Source organism: Crassostrea angulata, chromosome 9 (assembly GCF_025612915.1).
Source record: "Crassostrea angulata isolate pt1a10 chromosome 9, ASM2561291v2, whole genome shotgun sequence".
Lineage (NCBI taxonomy): Eukaryota > Metazoa > Mollusca > Bivalvia > Ostreida > Ostreidae > Magallana > Magallana angulata.
Window position 1 is genome coordinate 28051973 of NC_069119.1, and position 23811 is coordinate 28075783.

Consider the following 23811-nt stretch of genomic DNA (forward strand, 5'->3'; position numbering starts at 1 on the left):
TCAAGTGTAATTTTATAAACGGTTTCTTTCCCAAAATTATCACCTAACAGTGTAGTGCAGTAGGTAAGAGGGTTCACAAATAATCTGCAAGTCATGAGTTCGAATCCCGCTGGAAATATCAAAATTTTTACCTTTCCAAAAATTATTAAAACGCAGTTTTTGATTAAATATTGTGGAGTCTGAAAATTCTAAAGCGATGAAAGTATTTTAATTATAATGTACTTAAATCAACATAAATATTGACCGATGTCCCTTACCACCATATTTTTACTCAGAGAATTAGCCCATCTCTTATTTTTTTTAATTTGTAATTATTGACTGTCACTAACTAGAAAAAAAGCACTCGGTCGATGCAGGAACCACTTTATATGGTTCTTTTCGTGAGGGTCTTGTTCTTGCTTTATCGCTACAAATTTCACATTGTAAAAAATATGCAGAAATTATGTCCAGTGTCTTTTGCTATCAAAATCCGTATAATTATTATATAATCCGCAAATAAAACAAGGTTACATTTTAACGATTTTTTTTAATAGTTTGCAACACGCAAAAAAACTTCAAGATTGATGAAATATTTTACATGAAGATAGATAGATAGATAGATAGATAGATAGATAGATAGATAGATAGATAGATAGATAGATAGATAGATAGATAGATAGATTATTCAGATACATCTTTCATTTTAATCCATTCTGGAGTGTGTGTCTGGGTTTGTTTTTTTTTTGCTTCAAATCACTAAACAATTGTCCTTAAAGCCAGACATTTTATAATGGATGAATCATTACCTTTATTGTCTGTTGTGCATGATATGAACCATTTTAGATAAAATAAAACAATATTGTGCTTGTATATATATTTATACAGTTCAATTGCATTCAGATATTTATATAAAGTACTTTTTTAATAATTAAAATAATTCATACAATAAAAGTGAAAATAAAATTATTTGACATGCACAACCAAACAAAAACAAAAAATTTAATTGTCAAGGTGAGAATTTTTTCTTACTTATAATTTGAATAATCAAAAATTCTTAGGTCATCATATCATTTCATTTTCTATTACAATTTCTTACAACCTAAATTATATTTGTAATTAACAATAAAACCCAATTAAACAGTGCAGACAAATATATATGAAGTGATTAATATATATCTTTCTGTCCACTGGTTATAGATTTATGATTACATAACATCATCTTTTTTTATATATTGTATATCTATAATAAACAATCTTTTTTTAGATAAAGTGTATATTTTATTATTACTAAAAAACAAAAAAGTAAAAAGTAGATATTTCAATACCATGGCTTTATTTTCAAAGTGAAAAAGACAATCTGAATTCTTATTTACCATTCAGATATTGTTGACAAATTGATGGACAAGGTACCATTGAACTGATATACCAAATTTATAAGTAATGTATCATTTATCAATTAAATCGATACACCAGGTATCATATCAAATTGTACACTGGATAAAACTAAATAGTTTTCATCCATCTGATATCAAAATTGGAATTTTAGAAAATATATCCAAGGGCACTTGAAAAAGTATTTTGCAAAATAGGGTGGAATAGACTGTTTAACACTTTTGTAATGTTAAAGAGTTGGAACCCATGCACAAAATATACTAAATTCCCAAAACCATTGCCCCGGAAGTGCAGCAAATTGTCAAATGAAATATATATTCATGATAAATATTCATATGTTGGAATTCTAAATCTAAATATGGCATCTGAGTAGTTAGTTTATGGATGAACGCATCTCCAAGCAATTAACCAGACACGGGGAAGTTCTTGACGTAGGATTGTCGAGCTTCCATATCATCAGCGGGCCGGTTGTGGGGTGTCCATACGGGCTCTCCCACGAAGAAACGATGGGCCTGAATGTAGTTCTGAAACACAAACAAAAATTCAAGTACTGAAAGTACTGAGAATCATGACGTTTTTTTCTTACAAGTACCTGTTCTTTCAAAATATTATCAGCAGATTTTTTGCTGGTTGGATCATTTTCATGTAAATGAGAAAAATTAACGGGTAATCAATGATTTTTTTAAATGTTTTAATATCAAATTGTTTATTTTGTAGATGAACTTAATTAATCTCTGTGCCTGATGCAGCAACATTAATTTTGACTAAATTAAAGCATTGAAGTCTAAGAACCTATACTTTTTTTGCCAGGCCCTAAACTTTGCAATGTACTATTTTTACTGAAACCATGTGCAAAGTATTTTCGTTGGAAGCATGCATGATTAGGATCATACAAAACTTCAAAAGGAGCATGCATGGTCAAATGCAACTACATGTATTTAGTAACCAAATAGGCAAAACAAGTTGAAAAAAGAAAAATTTTGCTAATATTGACAAGATTTGGCTATTTTGGGTTGGTTAAAGTTGCCCTTTCACCAAACACTTTAAGCACAACTGTGTCGGGGAAAATTAAAGGCGGGACAAAACTCTTTGTTAATATTAGTGCTGAAACGAATACCATAAATCAGTATTCGAATATTCGTGAGTACTATTCGATTCGTATTCGAATATTCGTAGACGTCATAGACAATGTATTAAGCATATATGATAGTTTGTATTACGAAGTGGGTGTATGTGTAGACTGCTTAAACATGTCAGTTCGAAGTTGACACTTAATGCATGAGTATCCATTGAATTGGGTGCGCATTTAATTTTTAAGCAAATAATAATGTACTGATTTTTTAAAAATTTCCATCAACTACAATCAAAAGATTTATTACTTCTTTAATAATATACTGCAGTCCTGACTCCTGTATGAGACCGATACGTAACTTCGTAAGTCAGTCCAAATATTTCCACCATGTTTGATATAGTATTAAACAGAAAACTGATAATGCTCATAACTCCGGAAATGTTCTGTTTATTTAAAAAAAAAAAAAAAATTATATCGAGGTATCTTTTAAAAAAAACTTTCGATGTACCTTTCGATATTAACTCTCCATAGCTCACACTCGTTCAAACAGTTAAGCAATTTTTTTCTTCAGAGTCTGACATGAATTGAAAAATCTAGAATGTTTGTCTCCGTTTGATGTAAACCCAGCTGCTTTTACTTTCAAGGTAAACAAGCATGGCGGAAGAGTCTATTACTGGGTTAAGTAATAGACTCTACCAAGCATGGCAGTCATAGATGGCTTTATATATTTACTTTCGTTCCGAGTAAAATGAAATAACACGATGCTGCATATATAGTTTACAGTGCTTGATATGGGTGTTTAACATGTGATTGAATATTCGAATGCTAAATATACATTCGAATTTTAGAAATTTACTATTCATTCGCGAATATTCGAACATTCGTTTCAGCACTAGTTAATATACACAGGGCAAAATTAACCCTGCAGTGGTAGATTACCTTTTTACTAGCTTACTTTGCCATATTTGTTTTAAAGAAAAAAAATTTATGAATTTATAACCATGCACCCTCCAATTTTAAAAAAAGATCATTAAAAATTTGGTAATGGGGCAAGTTTAAATATTGTTGCTAACCCAAATTTTGTTTAGATTACTGTATTACTATACAGGAAATATTTGCTCCTTTTGCCCTTGTTGTTGCATGTAGCAGGCGAGTTAATTACTAGGCAAATTCTAATGTCTTGGTCACTCTTGAATTAGTTCTATTTATTTAATAAGTAACAATATTAGAACTTGCCCCTTTACCAAATTTCTAATGATTTTAGCATACATTGCATGGTTTTAATTTCATTTTTTTTAAACAAAAAAAAAATGACCAAATGGGCTAGAAAATGAAAAAAAAAAAAATTAATCTCAACAAGGTTTAGTTTTACAGCTAGGGTATTTAGACTTGTCCTTTCACCAAACGTCCTGCTCTCACCTTGTCATCTAAAGTAAATCTGTGGTAGATTCCTGCAGGTAGAATCAGAAGGTCATTGGGGACGAGTTCGATCCTGATCCACTTATCATTCTTGTCCCTGACGTCGAAGTAACCGCTGCCTTCCGTGATGTAACGGATTTCCTCGTCTGTGTGCAGGTGTTCCTCAAAAAAGACCTTAAGCTGAAGGACAAAAAAAATAATCGATTTAGATGCATTCAGAAATAGACATTATTTATACTGTTTTCATTAGCAGTAAGATAAAGACAGAATATCCTAATATCACAATATCAGCTGGAAAAGTATTGAACATTAATTTGTTGATGGAATTTTGGTGCAAAAAAAATCTTTCATTATACACCAGAACCAAATGAGATTGCTCAAGTCCAATCAGATAGGTCACAGAGAGGACTTCATGTACATCATGATTGTATATATCAAGATTCCATAAATCAGTAATAAGGCCACACCAATATAATTTCTTGTTTGTCTGACATCCAGTGGAAAAAGGTACGAGCGGGCAAAGAATTAAATAATAAAATTATTATTTCTTGTAGCAAAAATTTTAAGGCGGTACATATATTAATTTGTGCGGACGATAATATTTTTTCTAATTGTTTTTTGTTTATAAATTATTATTATTCAAAATGCTAAAAATAGAGCAGAAATAGAACAGAAAACAGCGCAGAATTTCATGGATGCGGAAAATTAACTAGAAAACTGACCAGTCAGGAAGGGCCCTGCTATGACAATTGATATAGAGAAGTGAAAAAAACTTTGAATTCCATCCTCTTTATATTAACAATGATGAAAAATAAATTCCCAGCATAAGATGTAAAGAACTGCAATATATATAAGGTGGTAAAAAAAAAAAATGAAAATTATAAGTAACAACTGTATTTTTAAATTTTCAAGATAATTCCAAAATGTCCAAAAACTCTAAATAGTAACCTTGTATCTGCATAAAACAGGGATAACCTCATGTCTTATAAAAAAAACTAAATTAAATGTGTATTTAAAAAAGATTTAAACAGGTGTTTTATAAAATGCAATCATTCAGTGAATGCAAATACATTGTATCACCCAGGGTTGACCTCAACTTCAAAACAGACATCAGTTGCAGACAAAGGTGTTCATTAATCTTCAATCATATGACAGATAGAGATAAGCCTCTAAATTTTCTGCAGCAGGCAAGATGATTAATCCCAGGGGATTAATTGTTCTGCTCTCTCATCCTTTTCTTCTAAATTTACAATAAGATTTTTTTTTCAGAAATGACAGAATGGGATTATTATCTGATTACCTGTTAATATTAACAGCATTAAGGCAGAAAAAAAATAATTAAAAAATAAAATAGTGAAAAAGGATATCTTAATATATATCTTGATTTTAGAATTCGATAAAATTATCATAACTCATTGTGTACTGTATTTTAACCAAAATAAAGTATGAATATTATATTTTAAATCCATATTTCAAAGAATGTACACAATACTACACATCATTCAAAACTGACCTTAACTTCAAAACAAAGTTCATTTGCAGACACAGGCAGTGCAGTAATTAATCTCAATGTGACAGATAAAGATAAAGCTTAGGATGTTCTTCCTGTGGAAGGTTAATTAATCCCAAAGGACAAATATTGCACAGCCTTCCTAGTATACAATGGGAACATTCTCAGCAGTTATCTCTCTTTGCCCATTCATTCTAATACATAGTTAAGGAATCTACCCCACCACCCAAGCTCCAAACCAGAAGACATAGAGAACCAAAGTTAGCATCAAAATATGTATTTCTGCCTACTGAACTACCATACCAAATTTGAACTTGATCTGGCAACCATAACAAATTTTATTAGAAAAAAACAGAAAATTTGTGGACGGAAGAGTGACAGACAGAAGGACGGACGGACAGAGTGATTACTATAGGGCACCCGCAAATCCTTGCGGGGCCCTAATAATAGTATTATTTCTATAGTTTTATTTAAATACGAGCGTGCGGGATCCGACGAACAAGAAATTATATTGGTGTGGCCCAAGTCTAAAACAATCATACACTTAAGTGACTTAACAATGACCATACAAGTCAAATTTAGTCCGATTTTTTAAGCAACATGTGTACAGCATATACACAGCATATGTCACAAAAATGCTTCAACTATTTTTATTGTAAGACTTTTAAAAGGGAAAACCTCAATGTTACATAATTATCTAGACTTGACATGGAAACATTGACGAAGAAGAGCTTTACAATTAAAAAAAAAACATTAATTTACTGACAATTTAGATTTTTCTATTTTATTTTCACCCCATTTGCCCTTGATACTCCATTAATTAGAAAGAGTATCAAATTTATGTAACACATCTTCGTGTGGGCAAATTTAGAGATTAGGCAAAACCATTTGCAAATATACAAGGAGAAAAAATACATGTGGTTACAGGGTTGTCTATAAGACCCGGGAGCCGGGTAATTCCCCCGCCTGAAGTGACGTAATTACCCGGCTATTTTTTTCATTTCAAACACAATCTAGTTATAAGCTAGACCTCCAGACCCCTTTCTCCTTTTTTATTTCTCCCTTCTACATCAATTTTTAAAGACAACCCTGGGTAAAAATAGTTCTGTCTACAGTATTTACCTTCTCCTCATAATTTGGCAGTTTTTCCTTGCTACAGGTTATCATGTCCTGGTATGTATAGCCCCGGTCTTTCCGGAGTTTATTCACTTGATCCTCCGCTTTTTTGGGGTCGGAGTCAATCTGCCAAAAAAAATCATTATTCATAAATCAAAGTTAAGAAAAAACAATTTTACTATAGCAACAATTGTAATTCTTCTTCATCATGTTTGCGCAAACACCGTCATACTTTACTTCTTTATTTTTTGTATGAATTGAAGTCTGTTAATTTATAATTTCCAAAAGTTTCACAAATGTCTTTAGAAAGCAATGGAAAATATTGAAAATTAAGCGCTTTCTGAATGGCTGAACAAATTTTTTTTTTTCAATCATACTGAATAAAAAAAAATGTTGCCTTAACAAAAATAAGACTAATTTAAAATTTAAAAAAATGTATTATAAATCCATCAAATTTTAAGTTTGAAATTTTTTAAATATGTCATTTTAAAAGTCAAATGACCATGATGAACAGTTTTCTACATTTAACAACCAATAGCAGATTCTGAATTAAAAAAAGAAAAATTATAAGGTTACCCAATTATACTTATATAAACTGGACTGGAATGATTTCCCTTTTTCTTTTTTACATGTTTTAATATTTTTTTATGGTGCCACCATTGGGGCGAATGTATGATTAAATATGTATATATACATATCATTACAACAAATAATTTCTTTAAAGTATGGTTTTACACAAGGATGCATAAAAAAAAAACCATAAATGAATTTGAATACAACTTAAATACAATATATCTTACTAATTTTCAGTATTCATAATTTTTACGCAACATATATAAAAGCAATTCTTCAGGTTGTTGTTGATGTTTGATTCTCTGATATAAATCTAGGATACACTGTCATTGAATAATTAAGATTTAAACATACATTTAATGTTCATCGCAGACTTTTTCCCCTCTGTTCACTTTCAATTGGCATTTTAGTTTTTAAAGTGTGTCTTACAGGCTACCCCCCCCCCCCCCCCCCCAAATCAAGGGGCAGGAATACCCGGAATTCTACAGAAATCACCGGACCCTTCTTAAAATCTATTACATGTAAATGTGAAAATTCAATTAAGTACAAGTTTCATATTTCTGAAGAAATGCCCTTATTATTTAGCTTTTGCAAGATTTTGAGAGGATTTCATATTTCGGTTATTCAGTTTGCAGTAAATACATTGAGTTATATGTATTTCCCCATATTTAACATGATTGTGATGTCAGAGCATTGGTTTAGTGTTGTATGGTCCTTTAAAAACTCCACTGATAATTAAAACTACGCGTAGTATACCGTTTTATTTACATAAAAAGCATTTAGTACGTTCTTAAATTACACATTTTATCTGCTTCTCAAAAGTTTTACATTGATTCTCTTGGGAACGTGAGAATGCCATTAGCAATGCATGAACTGCATTGTGGGTCAAAATTTACTGATGCCAAAAAAAAATCTGACTGATCAATGTTCAAGAAAACCATTGTGACATCACTCAATTGTATATTGGAATACAGAGTTTAAAGGGTGATAACTCCGTTAATCTTATGTTGTGTCGGCAGTTTATTTACAATGCATGTACATAGTCTTGAATTATCTTGTTTGTTCTCGCGAGAGCGTGAAATGGGAAACCACATTTACAGGGAACCGATATAAACAAGACATTACTGGTCCAAGTAACTGTCGCCTAGAAAATACTTTGAATGAATGTGCAACTGGTCTGCATGAATTTTCTATTCACACATGCCTTACCGGCAGAGCTCGCTTCGTTCGCAAATACCGTTCGCTTTTTACAAAGCTAAAAATTGCCCTTACCCAGTTTTAAATACTGAATGTACAGGTATACATAAATCATGATAGGTAGCTACATGTATCGATGTTATTCTGATTATGCAATGAAAGTAGAATTCACTAAACATTTCCAAATGTAAACAAATTATAACAATGAATGATTTTCTGTCAAAAAAAAATGAACAAATAACACAAATATAGGACATACTGGCTTAAAATGTGAACAGTAGATTGGTCAAACGCCCCCCCCCCCCCCCCCTATGCCTGTCCACGTCTCAAAATGATTGTATAATTTATCAACATTGTGTAACTGTTCATTCCTTCCCCAAGCGCTAGACGTTATGTAAAACGCATGGCAATGACAATACTGCCAGTGTCCTATTCTGTCCTAAACCTGATTCTGTCGTAAACAATTGCTAATTGTGAATTTGTCGGTCTCGTAAATTACCCACTACCCACCTCAAAATAGAGGACCCCGAGCTTCTTAAGGTCGTCTAGGGAGACGAACTGCGGTGGATCTGTCATGTGTGGTTGTCTCTGATCCTCGGAGGAATCGTCCATAAACCATGCTCGCACCATCTTCGTACTCGAGGGTCTGGCGAAGTTGACACAGTTTGCCGAAAGAGGTCACGAAACAAGCTGTGTCTACACAGTTCGTTTCCCAGTTGATTCGATTACACATTGTACATTTACATGTAGTAACATTTGACCACAGGTGAAAACAGACCCTCTGACCCTCATATGTAAAATGATGAACTGATAGGCTAGAGATAAGTCTTAATTTTATTTAGGACGTTTGAACAAAAGGAATTTATAAGTTCACGTTATGTACAGGTTTTTAAGTGCAGGCACGAAATACATACCTTTTTGACGGTCAACCGATTGATCCAGCTATTAGTAATAAAATTAAATCATATTTATAAACGAATTTATAATTGGCCCCGGACGTTGTTGGGACCGTGTTAGAAAATGATATGGAGAGTTGAAATTCAAGATCTTAAGCAGCTTTTGTTTATTTCCTTGGCCCCCTTAAAATGTTTAATGCCTGAGCGATATTTCATTTTGATTAAATATCAAATGAAGATAAGAAATCATGTTCATAGGCACGGGCACATATAATATTATGTTAAATGGAATAAGCTAAATAAATATAGTTTCCATCATGTATGTTCACATATTAATTGTACCGTTTTTGCAGCTGTTGCATGTTTTTTTATCGGTTTAAGCTCGATTGTTTTGAGCTCTTTATTTGACTGATCATGGAAGAGGGTGTATTGATGTCACACCTTAGACTTGTAGAAGCTTTTCTTTATAAAATGCTATCAGAGTCTTTTAATAGGTAGAATATAGAGTCTAGAAAAAGTAAGCGAAAACATTAAGAACCCCACACCCAGTACAGAAACTATGAATTTATCCGTTTCAAAGAAAATTAGAATTAATGCATTTTATTATTAGTTTTTTTTTATTATATAATATGATCAATAGCTTAGAGCCGTAGCGATTGAAAGGCTTACTGGAAGTTATGTCATTTTTACAATTGCGTGGAGAAATTATTAATTTAGGCTTGTGTCCTTTACAAAAATATCGATTTTTGATTAAATCAAAATGTGCACGTGTACATGCATATGACGAATTTTTCTAAATAAAAAAATCTGTAAATAGGATTTGCATGCCAAAGAAACACAAACATGTATCTAGCAGACAGTTTGTAAGTTACCTGTATAAGTGATATTCAAAGGAAAAATCGTTGACGCCGTATAATATTTTAAACATCTATAAGCATTTTAATCCTTCAACGTTTTCGGGTTTACAAATTTTGAATTTGCCCTCTCTTTTATATACTTTCATCCACATTTACATGAATATCAAGGAGCCGATACATTCAAGTTACACATACACACAACAGATGACAAGTAACTACAATTTCAAGAGGAATTCATGCGAATTGTTAAACTGGTTTTTGGAATTTCAATAAAAACTTGTTCAATGAATAGTTATTGATAAACATATTGTTACCGGTGTTCACTTTCTGTAAATTTACATCGAAATTATCTACATGTATAAACAACGAACGAAAGGAATATCAAGTTCTTCTGTTATTAAAGTGGACAATGAAATACACTCAGTTCAATAAATACACTCAAAATATATTGGGAAGGACGGATTCCGGGTATTAAGCTACGTCCTTGCTTTTACTTTTACTCAAGTCCACGTTTGTATGATTCAAGTTCTCAGATACTGTTATAGGTGCCCTTCCCTTTTCCTCTTCGTACAATAAAGAACACACCATCCTAGAAAGAGAAAAATGTACAATCATATTGTTACATGTACATGTATACATATACTAGACATTGCCAAACGAAATAACAGACGAGAACAAAAAACAAAACAAAACCAAAAAGACCAACTCAAATACATGAAATGCGTACAAAAAGTTGTCAGAAACTTTCAGTGGTAAGCTCTTAATAATTCCTACGTGTTAAAAATGTTCTATTATTCAAAATTAATTATAAATCAGCATACCTTTACAAGGGCCGGGAAATCCAACCAAAAAGAGGCGTTTGGAATCGCATTTTTGCCGCTGTTTTTTCTGACAAAGATTTGGAATAAGACTCCTCCAATTAAATAGACGGCTACCAAACTAAAGAATCTGATAACAGGGAGAAAAAAAATGAAATTAATGTATAGATAAAGAAATCATTTTTTCATCAACACGAAAAAATAATTTGTTATTTTTCATCAATGAAGGTTGTCACTGATTCTTAAGGGGATTAGAGAAGATAGATAATCTGGAGCACATCTATGGACCATGGTGTGGAATTTGATTAGTTTGTGTTTTTGTCTACGATTGTGTAGAGTGTCCCATACAGATCATTTAAACTTACGAGTTTTGTCGCACCTGAGACTATGCGAGCTGCCTCAATATTGATTTTTTCGAGTTTATCGGCTAAATCGTTTGAGATATTGTCCCAGACAACATCTGCGTATTCAATGACTGGTCTTACAAATGAAACGTAAAGTTTTTCTAAGGATTTTCTATCTAATAAAAATTTGAGTCGTCGTAGAATGTGTAACCTAGACGATGCCTTCGCCACGACAATATTAACGTGATATGACCATTGTCCGTTGTCGGAAAAATGTAATCCTAAGTGTTTATGATGTGACACTTCACTTATCTTTTGTCCATTCAAGTACAAGTCTGGATGTAGAGTTCGGTTTCGTTTGGTACTAATTGTTATGCTTTCAGTTTTCTGAGGATTAAAGGTAACTAACCATTGATTAGACCATTTGTGGATTTTGTCAAGGTCGCTATTTAATGTCTTGCTTGCGATGACCGGGTTATCGACAATAATGTATAAGGTGGTGTCATCCGCAAATAATTTGATAGTGGATCTTATGTCAAACACTATATCGTTTATATATACAAGAAATAACAATGGACCCAATATTGAGCCCTGGGGTACACCAGCCTTTACGTCGCGCCAACCCGAAGCTGATGAGTTTATTACAACTCTTTGTTTACGACTCTGGAGATAATTTTCGAACCACAGATAAAGTTTACCTCCTATCCCGGCTTGTTGAAGTTTATAAAGCAAACCCTTATGCCAAACTCTGTCGAACGCTTTGCTTATATCACAAAACACGGCACGCACCTCCCTTCCCGAGGCTCTTCCTATATCGTTAGATATGTCTAATAATTGATTGACTGTTGAGTCACCGGAGATAAAACCTGACTGATTGTTGCACAAGAATTTTGTTTCTACAAAGTAACTATAAATATGGTTGTGAACGCATCTTTCCATGACTTTACCAGTAATACACAATAATGAAATCGGTCTGTAATTGTTAATATCATTACGTTTACCCTTTTTGTGAACAGGTGTTACGTTAGCTTGTTTCCATTCCGTAGGAAAATGTGAATTTTGAAGTGATTTGTTGAATAATTTGCGCAATGAAAGTGAATCAGTGAAACACATCATTATCCCACAAGAAGATCGCACTGCATTACTCAACGAAAATCTAATACAAACCACTATTCACAATCTTTTCTACCGTCCACTACAAAGCTTTGGAACGATCTTCCGATAAGTGTCCAAGAAAATCCTTCAGTATCCAATTTGAAACGTGTGCTTAACTCAAACTGTTGTAAAACCCCAAGACACTTTCTATTTGGTAAGCGCACAGAACAGATCTTACACACACGACTTAGACTCAATTGTAGTATACTTAATTCGCATTTATCCAAAGAACATATAATAGATAATCCTAATTGTGCCTGTGGACAAATTGAAACAACACTTCACTTTTTATTAGAATGTCCTCTATACACTGATGCAAGGAAAAAATTCATTGACCCATTAAGACCGGTCACTTTAAACATTCTGTTATTTGGAGACCCAGATAGAAATTATTCCTATAATACAAACATTTTCAAACATGTACATCATTTTATTTCTGCTACTAAACGATTTGTAACTTAATTCCACTTGCTACCGTATTGTCGATTTTGTTATTTTTGCATCGTACGACTGTTTATTACTCGTCACTTTTAACGTTAATTCAAGTTATGATATCTCTCTCTGTATATTTTCTATTATATTTTTCCCTTTTCATTTTTTTTTTTGTTAAATTTTTCCATCAATTCCATCTTTTTTTTCATTTGTTGTTCCTAATATACTTGCCATTCAGCAAGGGCAACTATCGTTTTTAATAGTTGAAAGTCAATTTAAGGAAACGGATTAATATAATGTGTAACAACTTGTTTCCGAATCCTGTTTGCATTATTTATTGTTTATATTGATGTACAATTCAAAATGAAATAAAGTTTAAACTAATGAAGGTTGTCCTATAAAGGCTAGAGAACAGTTACTATTATATAATACATGTAGTTACTAGGTTTTGCACCAAGGATAAAAAGGTAATTTAGAAAATAACGAGAAATATCATTGAATAATGATAAAATATTAAACCATGAACATATATAGTTACTGAACTTTCTATCAGTATAGCATTTTGAATCAATGCTACACAGAAATAAAAATATGGTTTTAATCAATCATTATACAAATATGGTTCATTTTTGTCTTCCATGACTCTAAAAAAAGGATATTATTTAGAGTACATATTGGATTTGTGTTCGATTTTAAGGAGTTAAAAAAACGACCAAGGACCAGCTAGTAATGAGTTTTTATTAAATAAATGATCAAGTCCTTTTCGAATTGTATGAAGATACATGGCAATTTGCACATTGCTGATTTACTGTATATGAAGGGGGGGGGGGGGGGGGGGGATAAACGTCGGTCTGACTCAGTACTTACATAATGATGAGTATTGTTCCGGCAGATATCCCCGTGTCCTCCCTGGGGCAGGCGTATTTACCTTTGAAGATCAGCGCCTGTAAGTAATACATGACATAAACATTGAGTACCTGAGAGAGAGAGAGAGAGAGAGAGAGAGAGAGAGAGAGAGAGAGAGAGAGCATGACCGTATAAATTTACATATAAGCATGTTACAGTACATCTACTAGTACATGCAATAAGATATATCATAGTTATAATTATGATTTCAAATTTTAATTATAAATCATTCATTCTCATCTAATAGGAATCAACAATTATATGACTTCATGCATCATAAAGTAATTATGGATAAGTGAGAACATACAATGTAAACGCCCTTGGGTTGACTTTCTTATTCATTATTTTTTTTTCAATTAATCTATATAATATGTTTATAACAGCTTATTGATTTTCTTTTACATGAACACAATTCAAAATGAAATTTAACTGCACTTGAACTTTTACGAAACGTTGGAAGTATTGCTATTTGTTGCTTCAGACGAGTTTAAATAACAGGGAAAATATAATTAACGTTAATTCAAAATTATTTCACACGTCAAAAGATTATACAAAAACATATTTGATTATAATTATCATAATAATATGATGATCAGAACTGTAATTTCCTTTACGTCACAGCAATTTGGAAATACATTTTAATTATTTCTTCAGAATCCGATTCGGATGTTTTTCTTGAAATGACTCATACAACGAGGGCAACATTTTGTAAAATGCCGTAATATCAATCGACTTGCTGTATGTGTATACACATGTACATGGTAAGACGCATACACAGACATGTGCATCTGTTATAGATATATATGCATCAACATTCCCCCATATTTGGTCATGCCGTACAGTTGCATGATTAAGGTGGAATAACACACCTGGAAAAAGTCACTCAAATTAACTGTAATTATTTGTTTATGAATGATATAATGATGAATAAACTGTATATATGACAAATAAGCCAAAAATTTGTAGTTTATGGATGAAAAAATGAATATCTAAACAATTCAATTTAGTAAAATACAACAAAAGCCCAAGTGGGATACGAACTCGGGATGTAAGCATCACAATTAATTAAGTCGGACACTTTATCCACTCGGCTACGAAGAAAGTTATGGACTAGCGTCGATAAAATCCTTTACATAGAACGAAATTTTGTTTCGATCAGAGGTCAGCCGTTTTTTGATGATGTGATATTCCACCTTAATAAATTATATACACTGTAGCCTGTTACAATTTAAGGCTGCTGGATGGTCGTGACAATTTATGTTAGACTTTTTTGATCTCCTTTATAAGAGAGCTTGGTATAAATTTAAACATATGCTGAGTGTACAGTTATATGATTACTATAAGACTTATTAAACTTGTCTATACAAAAGACAGATTTATATTACGCATAAAAAAAAATCCGGATATTTTAGAGTTATCGAACATTGTTGAGGATTGGAGATCGTTAAAAGATTCATATTTATTCTAAATGTTAAAGATAATTCTAAAAGGTAATTTGTTGACAACCAAGCCTCCTTATGAAAAATTTTATTGGTTTAAAGTTCTACAAACGTAGGTTCCTTGAACTGCTTCCCCTATTGGCTGGAACATATCCGGGCCTTGATCACAGTATAGATACAGTGTAGTGGTTCTGCAAAAAAACAAGATAGAACGATTTTTTAAAACAAGAAGTTGGACTTTAAGTAGGACGTAAATATCTTATTCTTGCATTAAATCAAGGAAATAAATGACCCTGGTTTTGCATGAAATTGCAAAAATTGCGTAGTCTTAGATTAAAATCCATATCCTGTTGATTTCAAAATGCCATGGATAAGTGGCCAGGAATGAAATAAACAGGCCTACGGTCACATTGCTGTTTTACACAACTACTCAAAGTCCAAGCTCTTTTTAAAATGGTTCTAAATGAAGTTTACGGTGTTTCAAGCCATGTATATAAAATGCTATGTGCATGTAATAGTACATATATGTTATGTTACGTACATGTAAATTGAATTGTAGATTTTTCCGACAATGTCAATTGCATGATGCATATTCTATATCAAATACTATAATTTTGATATTTAATACATCGTTGCAATACTGACAGAGCTAGCCAAGTTAATAAAACGGTACTTATACATGTTGTGTAAACTACATTTATTGTTTGATGCTTCCACTGACAATGATAGCTGGGTAGTTAAATATGTACATTCCGCTTGATGTCACATTACCACCGTTTAATACTGACAGTGTCAGCTATGGACGCCTGTTTTGCTGAGAGTGTCAAGTAGGACGGTTTTAAAGATAAATGTAATCAATACACTGTCAGATATTATATACTTTTGGTCACTTCATTTATGGTCAATGTCGTCTGAGCAAGCAATGGTGCAATATAGATTACACACCGTTGATGGAAACTACTAATTTGTTTGCTTTATTTGGCACTGTCATTTGAGTTCGTATTATATAGTGTAGATTTAGGTGTATTTTGCATATAGAACCATTTTAACAAGACCTTGGACTTACGGTAGAATGTAAACATCTTTTTCGTACGTCAAAACAGGTTAGAATTGACGCGGGTTTCAGGTAAAATATATACAGATTGCGCTGTTTTAGCGCAAAAGCCGGTGAGTGAACATCAATGAAATAGACAGGCCTTCTTTACATTGCGGTTTTACACAACTTCCCAACGTCCAAGCTCCTGTTAAATGGGTTCTAAATAATGAACCGTATTTATTATTTTTTTTTGTATTGATTTTACTGACAATGTCAGCGAAGTAAGTGATAATGTACACATCATGGGATGTTACATGTGTTTACCTATAATAAGTTCTTTGCTTTTTCCGACAGTATCAGCTGAGTAATGTTATACACATTGTTACAGGTTATACATATCTTATCAATAGAGAATTGAAGTTTATATACATGTACATGTACCTAAGTTCGTTGCTTTTACTGACAGTGTCAGCAGAATAAGTGATGGTGTACACATTGTTGTATCCGATATAACATATATACATCCAATTTGTTGTATCTTATATACATGTACCTAAGTTTGTTGCTTTTACTGACAGTGTCAGCAGTAAGTGATGCTGTACACATTGTTGTATTTTATATATATACCTTATATACATTGTATGCTACATGTGTATAAGGTATATATATATAATACAACAATGTGTACAGCAGTAAGTGATGCTGTACACATTGTTGTATTTTATATATATGTACCTTATATATACATTGTATGCTACATGTGTGTACCTTAGTTCGTTGCTTTTACTGACAGTGTCAGCAGAATAAGTGATGGTGTACACATTGTTTGAGGTATCGTAACCAAACTGGGCGCTGTCCTGGGTCCCACAGTTGTACTGCGAATCTGAATGAGTCTGACAAACCTACAACATAGCGGTCATCAACTTCTTTATAATCATAGTATTTGTTATGTGTAAGTAGAAAAGAATCAGAAATCATGAATCAACAAAAAATCAATGATTATAACAGCCTATAAATAGTAATTGTTGACGGTCAGAGAGACAAACAGACAGACAATCATAAGAAAGAACGGACAGACAGACGGACAAACAGTGAGACAGACAGAGGGGAAAGGCAGTAATATTCCTAACCGCAGCGTTAGAACATGTGCCCTCTGAGAAGGGTTTACACGGATTCCAAGAGTAGAGGTCCACACCCCCACTGTCACTCACGTCCAGGAATCTAAAAATAGATATTATAATTAGTTCCTTTATTATAGATATCTAATCACCATACACAGACAGTCAATTTCATAGCCAGATATTATCACGTAACATATCCATTAGATAAAGAAATGTTTGGCTTCAATTTTATTTTTATGTCATATGATCAATATGACAAATATATGTAAATGATAAAAAACAATCATAATTCGACACATTTTTTTAATATTTTAATCACGCTAGCCAAAATCACGCAATAAGAGGAACAAATATGTGTTAAATAAAGATTATATGGATTATACATTTGCGTATTTTGTAGTCTGGAGTACCTTAATTGTTACCCGCATGGAGAGAGAGAGAGAAAGAGAGAGAGAGAGAAACAGACAGACAAACAGACGGAGACTGAGATAGAGAGAGACAGACAGACATAAGGCAGACAGCGAGACATGCTTGCGCAGAGACAGACGGCTACCTTAAACTTTTCATGACATTAAATGCATTCGCATATAAATCTGTCTCATTTTATAGAGAAAAACAACAAACTCTTAGTTTTAGATTAAACACCGTGATCTTATCACGTGAGGGGGTCATCCATACTTACGCCGGTGTAATGAAGAATAATGACCCCCGTAGAATAATGACCGGGGGTCATTTTTCGACGTAGAATAATGACCCCCCTAGCTGAAGAATAATTGGATTTTTCTGAAGAAAAAAGACCCAGGGGTTATTTTTCTTCATGTTTAACATGAAGAAAAAATACCCCCATAAAAAATGACCCCCCCCCCCCGTAAACATGAATAGAAATTGGTTACCCCGTATCCAAGATATGACTTTGAAATTACTTTTTTTTTTACTCTGTTCAACTGATTTTGAAGTTATAAACACCGAACTTGTAAATAAATCGCTGTATATAGTTTTTCATATCCGTAGCAAGCACACGCAAAACACCCTTACATTGCCACAAATTGATTGTTAATAGTTACTTCACTTTTCTTGTCGACATACGGCGAGAAATGACGCAAATAAAGAAAAATTCATACACAATGAGGATATTGTTTGATAATTAACGAACGATAATCATTAAAGAATAATTGTTGTAATAATTAAAGCAATATTCATTGGTGAATGAATTGTCAATCGAAGAATGATACATGTATATATCTTTATGGAAAAAGACTAAGGGGGCAGGTAACGTAGGAATAAGAATACTTCCTATTTACATTTCTTGGGGAAAGTGATTTTTAAAAAATCTTCTGCGTTACTTTTGTTTTCTTCTACGTATAACATGAACATCAATATTCTAAACATCTATGATATTGTATCATACAGTACTGTATACTATGATATTGGTTTCTGTAATATAGAATTATATAACATGAAATAGATGATAGCTTGCATAGTTGATTTAACTATATTATAAATAAAACGCAGAGGTTGCTTTAGATGCAGAGCCTGATCTCCATTATCAAGGATGCCAAAGAAATCTCCTACCTCACTCAAACCTGCTTAATAGATAGATGTGGTTGTTGTTAAATGATACAACATGATTCCTATGATATAGTATTGTATGATATGAAACACTATTGTTTAATAGGATACAATATAATACAATATGTTTTATTGTAAAACGTTATATGATACGATAAAATATTGTATCAAATTTTTTTTATATGTTATGATATGCTATTGTATCATGATTGTTTTGTATAGTATTGTATATAATGATACAATATTGTATAATATTATATTGCATTATTAATTAATTTTTTAATCACACGATACTATTACATATGATATTGCAATATATAATATTGCATCCTATGATATAATATTGTATATTCTATGATATTGTATCATACAGTATTGTATAATATAATATTGGTTTCTGTAATATAGAATTATATAACATGAAATTGTATATATGATATTGTAATATTAAAAATTATGGTATCATACGATATTGTTTATTATATGATATTGGTTTATATGATATATTATCATATCACATGAAATTGTATTTTATGATGTTTTAATATATATTATTGTATCATATGATACAATGTGCATAATGATTTTATGATATATTATTTCACTTATCCTATGATATTGTATCATTTGATATGATACATTTTTGTATCAAATCATATAATACAATATCATATTATGTATAAAATATGATACAATATCATACAATACAATAACATACTATTATATTTTCATTTCCTTTTTTTCACTCTATTAATTGCATTGGTTAATTTGAGTGATATTTACACACAACACAGAAGACCCAATCACCAAATCTGGTGCATATGAATACATTCAATATTCATTCGGTATTTCTAGAAGAACAAGAACTGACTCTTCTTGCGACTTCAAACCGGATTACGACCTGATATTATACTTATGCTGATAAATATTTCATTGATGTAAATATATCTTGACAGTTAAATGAATTCAATTGATTAATTTCTTAGTATACCAAGAGTAAATTCATTTAATTACAGAAAGAAAAAAAAATTGTGTTATAAGCATATTTCGGCCGTTCCAGTGGCCATTCCGTTAATATCGCATTACTCGTTGAATAAGACAGAGCTTTTTAAAAATAAATCATATTTGCGGGAAGAAAATACATGTTTAAGAAACGTAAATATAAGCATTGAATCATTATTTTTTGAAAGATGTGGTCTCATAACTGCAACAATGAGTGCAAACAAATTATCATAACGCGCTAGCACGCGTTATTCAATTTGTATGCACACACCGCTGCAGTTATGAGACCACATATTTCAAAAAATAATGATTCAAAGCTTCATTATACAATATAATATCATATGTTTCTATGTTATGATGTATCATTCCAATATTATATTGTTTCATATAATACTATATTGTATTATGTTTTATGATATTGTATTATTTGATCAAATACAATAATGTATAACACAATACATAGAGAATAATACATACCCTTTTCCATATCACATCCTGTATCAGCCCAAGACTCCAATATCAGCCCGAGGGCCGAAGGCCTGAGGGATGATATTGGTCGAGGGCTGATACAGGTTGTGATATGGAAAAAGGGTATTTATTATTATATTTATTACATATTTAGTAATAAATTATGTAAAAAGGCATCAACTTGAACAAATTGAATTTAAATAATATTTGAAAGTAGTCTGTACATGTATTAAATAAAAATATGAGTTCTTCTTGTTTTAACAAACATGAAGCTACAGAAAGGAATTTCTTCAGGTTTTAAAAGTTGACTGCTTTAAAACATTTGCTAGCATTTGAAGTTTTCAACTGCACTTACAAATGTCGACTGTAACTGGAAATGTTTTATTTTTCGTCTGTAAACATGCAAAAAATGCCGAAGCGAAAAAAGGCAGAGGAGTTCCGCAAGGGGTGTGATACGGATCCGTATCAGCCCTGGAGGGCTGATAACCTGTATCAGCCCCGGAGGCCGATACGGATTTTGTGATGTCATCTGTATCACATGTGCAAAAAACCTGTATTTATTACTAAGTATGTAATAAAATGTCATATCATACGTTACAATATCATATCTCACAATTTTTTACGGCTATTTTATGGTATTTTATGATATATGTTGTAAGAATGATAGGATATAATTTTAATTTTATATTATTGTATTGATTAACATATGAACATATGATTATCATACAATTTTTTAAGAGATGATATACGATATTGTGTCAATGCAGAATCCATGAATATCCAAGATTATAAAGGATGGTTTTCATATAATATGATAAAGGTGGTCTCATAAAGGTGATGCCTCATGAAGGTGATGCCTCGTCTCGGTGAGCTTTGTAATCTGTGATTACCTATGTTTCATAATTGCGGAGCTAATTTCCATCGTTTAAAGGGTTCCTAGGCATATTTTGGAAATTTTATTTTTATAAAATTAATAAAATTAAATTATTCAAGGGGATAGGGTCCGGACTCCCTCTCCCGTTTTACTGCGTGAAATTATTAATATTGAATTTTCCGGGGGGACGGACCCCCTCTCCCCCTCTAGATCCATGCATGAGCAAGAAGTGTCGCATAATGAAATTAGATTGTTACTGTGTTTGGTCCATGGTAAACAGACGGCTGGTAAGTGACAGGAGTATGGAAGTGCATATGTACACATTATGGCGGACATTACATTTTGTATGGAGTAGATAATGATTAGGCATAGCCAGGACTGGTTAACATATATGTTACATGTTGCAATCAAAAAAGGCGAAGGCGAAGGTGCGAAGATGTTAAGGCCAGAGTGCGAAGTTGGTAAGGAGCGATAGTAGTATCGCTCCTTCGCCTTCGCACCTTCGCACTTTAGGCATCACATCTTCGCGCTTCTTCGTCGCATCTTCGCACTTTTGCTCCTTCGCCTTCGCACTATCGCCTTTGCATCTTCGCCCTAAGGTCAAAGTGGCCCTATGGGAACACCATAGATATATGTAAATGTAATTGTTAAGATGACAACTATACCCCGATGCAATACGCCAATATCTTATTATAACGGAAGGATTTTTATTTTCTAAGATAAACCCCTTCTTTCACTTTAAGTTTATTTGAATATGAATTATAATTTCGGTTACTTTCTGTCAACTGCAGCAATAAAAATTACAATAGTGTAAAGACTATTTCACAAATAATAAAAAAAAATATACTGAAAAACTTTAATCTACAAGGGGGTCATTATTCTATAGGGGTCACTTTTCTTCATGTGGAGTGTGCTCATTTTTATGAAAATGACACTTATTCTTCAGGCAAAGGGGTCATTTTTCTACGTAGAATAATGACCGGGGGTCATTTTTCTGCGTAGAATAATGACCGGGGGGTCATTATTCTACGTAGAAAAATGACCCCCGGTCATTATTCTTCGGGGGTCATTATTCTTCATTACACCGGCCCGTTTGATTTTGCCAATGGGTCCAGATCTATAACTTTCCCATCGTCCAGCTTACACTTACAGGAATTCACCTTTTTACATGTCCCCTGGGCTGTAACAAGGCAGCCCAGTTTTAACAAAGTTATTAAAACGAGAGTATTTTTCATGGCGAACGGCTGATTATCATATACATATATATGTACCCCCGAAGTTTTTATCATCACACAGTTAATCGAATGCTAATAAAGCATTGCAGGTTATCTTTATGATATATTTATATATAGGTATGTATGATTTCATTTGAAAGATAAACAGCGGTCACTAAGATACAGGTATGTCCTGTATGCATATACATACTATCAGTCGGAAGTATCATTAGGTGATCTACAGTGAAATGGGGGGGGGGGGCATTTTCAACCCCCTTCCCCGTAAAAATTAAAACTTTAATTGCATATGAAAATAAATTAACACCACCCCCACCCAACCAAGCCAAAAAAAAATCTGAAACTATATTTATCAGATTTTTAAGTCATCAAAATCTGCAACAGAAACATCGATGACGAAACACTTAACCAGCTACAATTTTGCTGAGATGAAGTACGTAGTACTACGGTGATTTCGGCCCTTCACCCTAAAAAAAATCGCAAAGTCTGAAGACTGGATTCCCATCATATTATGTTGATGACTATTCAGTTTATATATTGTATAAATGATGACGTCACCACATTCTACATGTAAATACTTGTACACCATTAATGCATATATACTTGTTTACGTGTATGTTTGTGTCTCTATGTAAATACATTGGTATGCATTGCTCTCTCAAATACTTTTTTAAAAGTAAGGTAGAAAGCCATTAAAATTTAAGATTTTTGCAACACAGTGAAATCTTGACGAAATGAAATTTAATTAACGCAAGCAGACATGTAGTACTAATGTACCAGTCCGAGGAACCATCCATGACCAATTATATGCAGATTTATCATGTTATTATTTTTCATTTATTACGCTATTTATCGCTGAAAATAAACTCTGATAATGATTTCCTGGGTAGAGTGTGAAAGATATAGACAAACAACAAAGATCAGAAAAATCCACTAGTTTGGAAAGACCAAAGACAAATGTTGTGATTCAGGCACGTAGCATCAGGGGGGGCCAGGGGGGGCCTGGCCCCCCCACTTTTTCTCGCAGCAACAAATTTTTTAAAATTTACATATAAAAAAATGAATTACAATGGAGTTGGCCCCCCCACTTTTTTTGAAGTTAGTAAAAAATTGATATGAAAATTAGGAAATGAGTAGTCAAATTGAAGGTACCCCCCCCCCCCCCCCCCCCCCCCACGGATTAGGAATTTCATGATTTGGAGAGAAAAATTTTTGGGTAGGGGAGAAATTTTTTTTGGAAGTATAGTTGAGTCTACCCCCCCCCCCCCCTCCCATTGGAAACTTTAAATTTTTTTTTTTTTTTTTTTTTTTTTTTTTTTGCTTGTCAAGACTTTTTGGATGGGTCTGGCCCCCCCACTTTCAAAAACGATGCTACGTGCCTGTGATTGACGAATACATGTACAC

General features: G+C 32.6%; 1 protein-coding gene across 3 annotated transcripts; it reads right to left on the minus strand.

Moving 5' to 3' along the window:
- Nucleotides 1–1293: 1293 nt before the first annotated feature.
- On the minus strand, nucleotides 1294–22491 carry LOC128163626 (acireductone dioxygenase-like). Of its 3 annotated transcripts, none has more exons than XM_052827256.1 (7): nucleotides 22259–22479; nucleotides 17272–17362; nucleotides 16910–17043; nucleotides 15218–15296; nucleotides 6495–6614; nucleotides 3863–4042; nucleotides 1294–1895 (listed from the first exon to the last, which is right to left on the minus strand). In XM_052827256.1, exons 1-7 carry the CDS (start codon nucleotides 22462–22464, stop codon nucleotides 1776–1778), a joined length of 930 nt encoding a protein of 309 aa, XP_052683216.1. In that variant the 5' UTR covers nucleotides 22465–22479; the 3' UTR covers nucleotides 1294–1775. The 3 variants fall into 3 exon arrangements, with proteins under 3 accessions (XP_052683216.1, XP_052683215.1, XP_052683214.1); XM_052827254.1 differs by lacking the exons at nucleotides 1294–1895; nucleotides 3863–4042; nucleotides 6495–6614 and adding exons at nucleotides 10068–10600; nucleotides 10833–10959; nucleotides 13628–13704 and having other exon boundaries at nucleotides 22259–22491; XM_052827255.1 differs by lacking the exons at nucleotides 15218–15296; nucleotides 16910–17043; nucleotides 17272–17362; nucleotides 22259–22479 and adding an exon at nucleotides 8769–8951.
- Between the last annotated feature and the right edge of the window lie 1320 nt (nucleotides 22492–23811).

Bases quoted from the DNA above. Each gene is read 5' to 3' on its own strand.
- LOC128163626 (XM_052827256.1), bottom strand. From the start codon at position 22,464: ATGATAAAAACTTCGGGGGTACATATATATGTATATGATAATCAGCCG. The intron at 17,044-17,271 runs GTTAGGAATATT...GCTATGTTGTAG, and splicing joins GCACATGTTCTAACGCTGCG to GTTTGTCAGACTCATTCAGA. The intron at 1,896-3,862 runs GTGAGAGCAGGA...TTTGTGTTTCAG, and splicing joins GATTTACTTTAGATGACAAG to AACTACATTCAGGCCCATCG.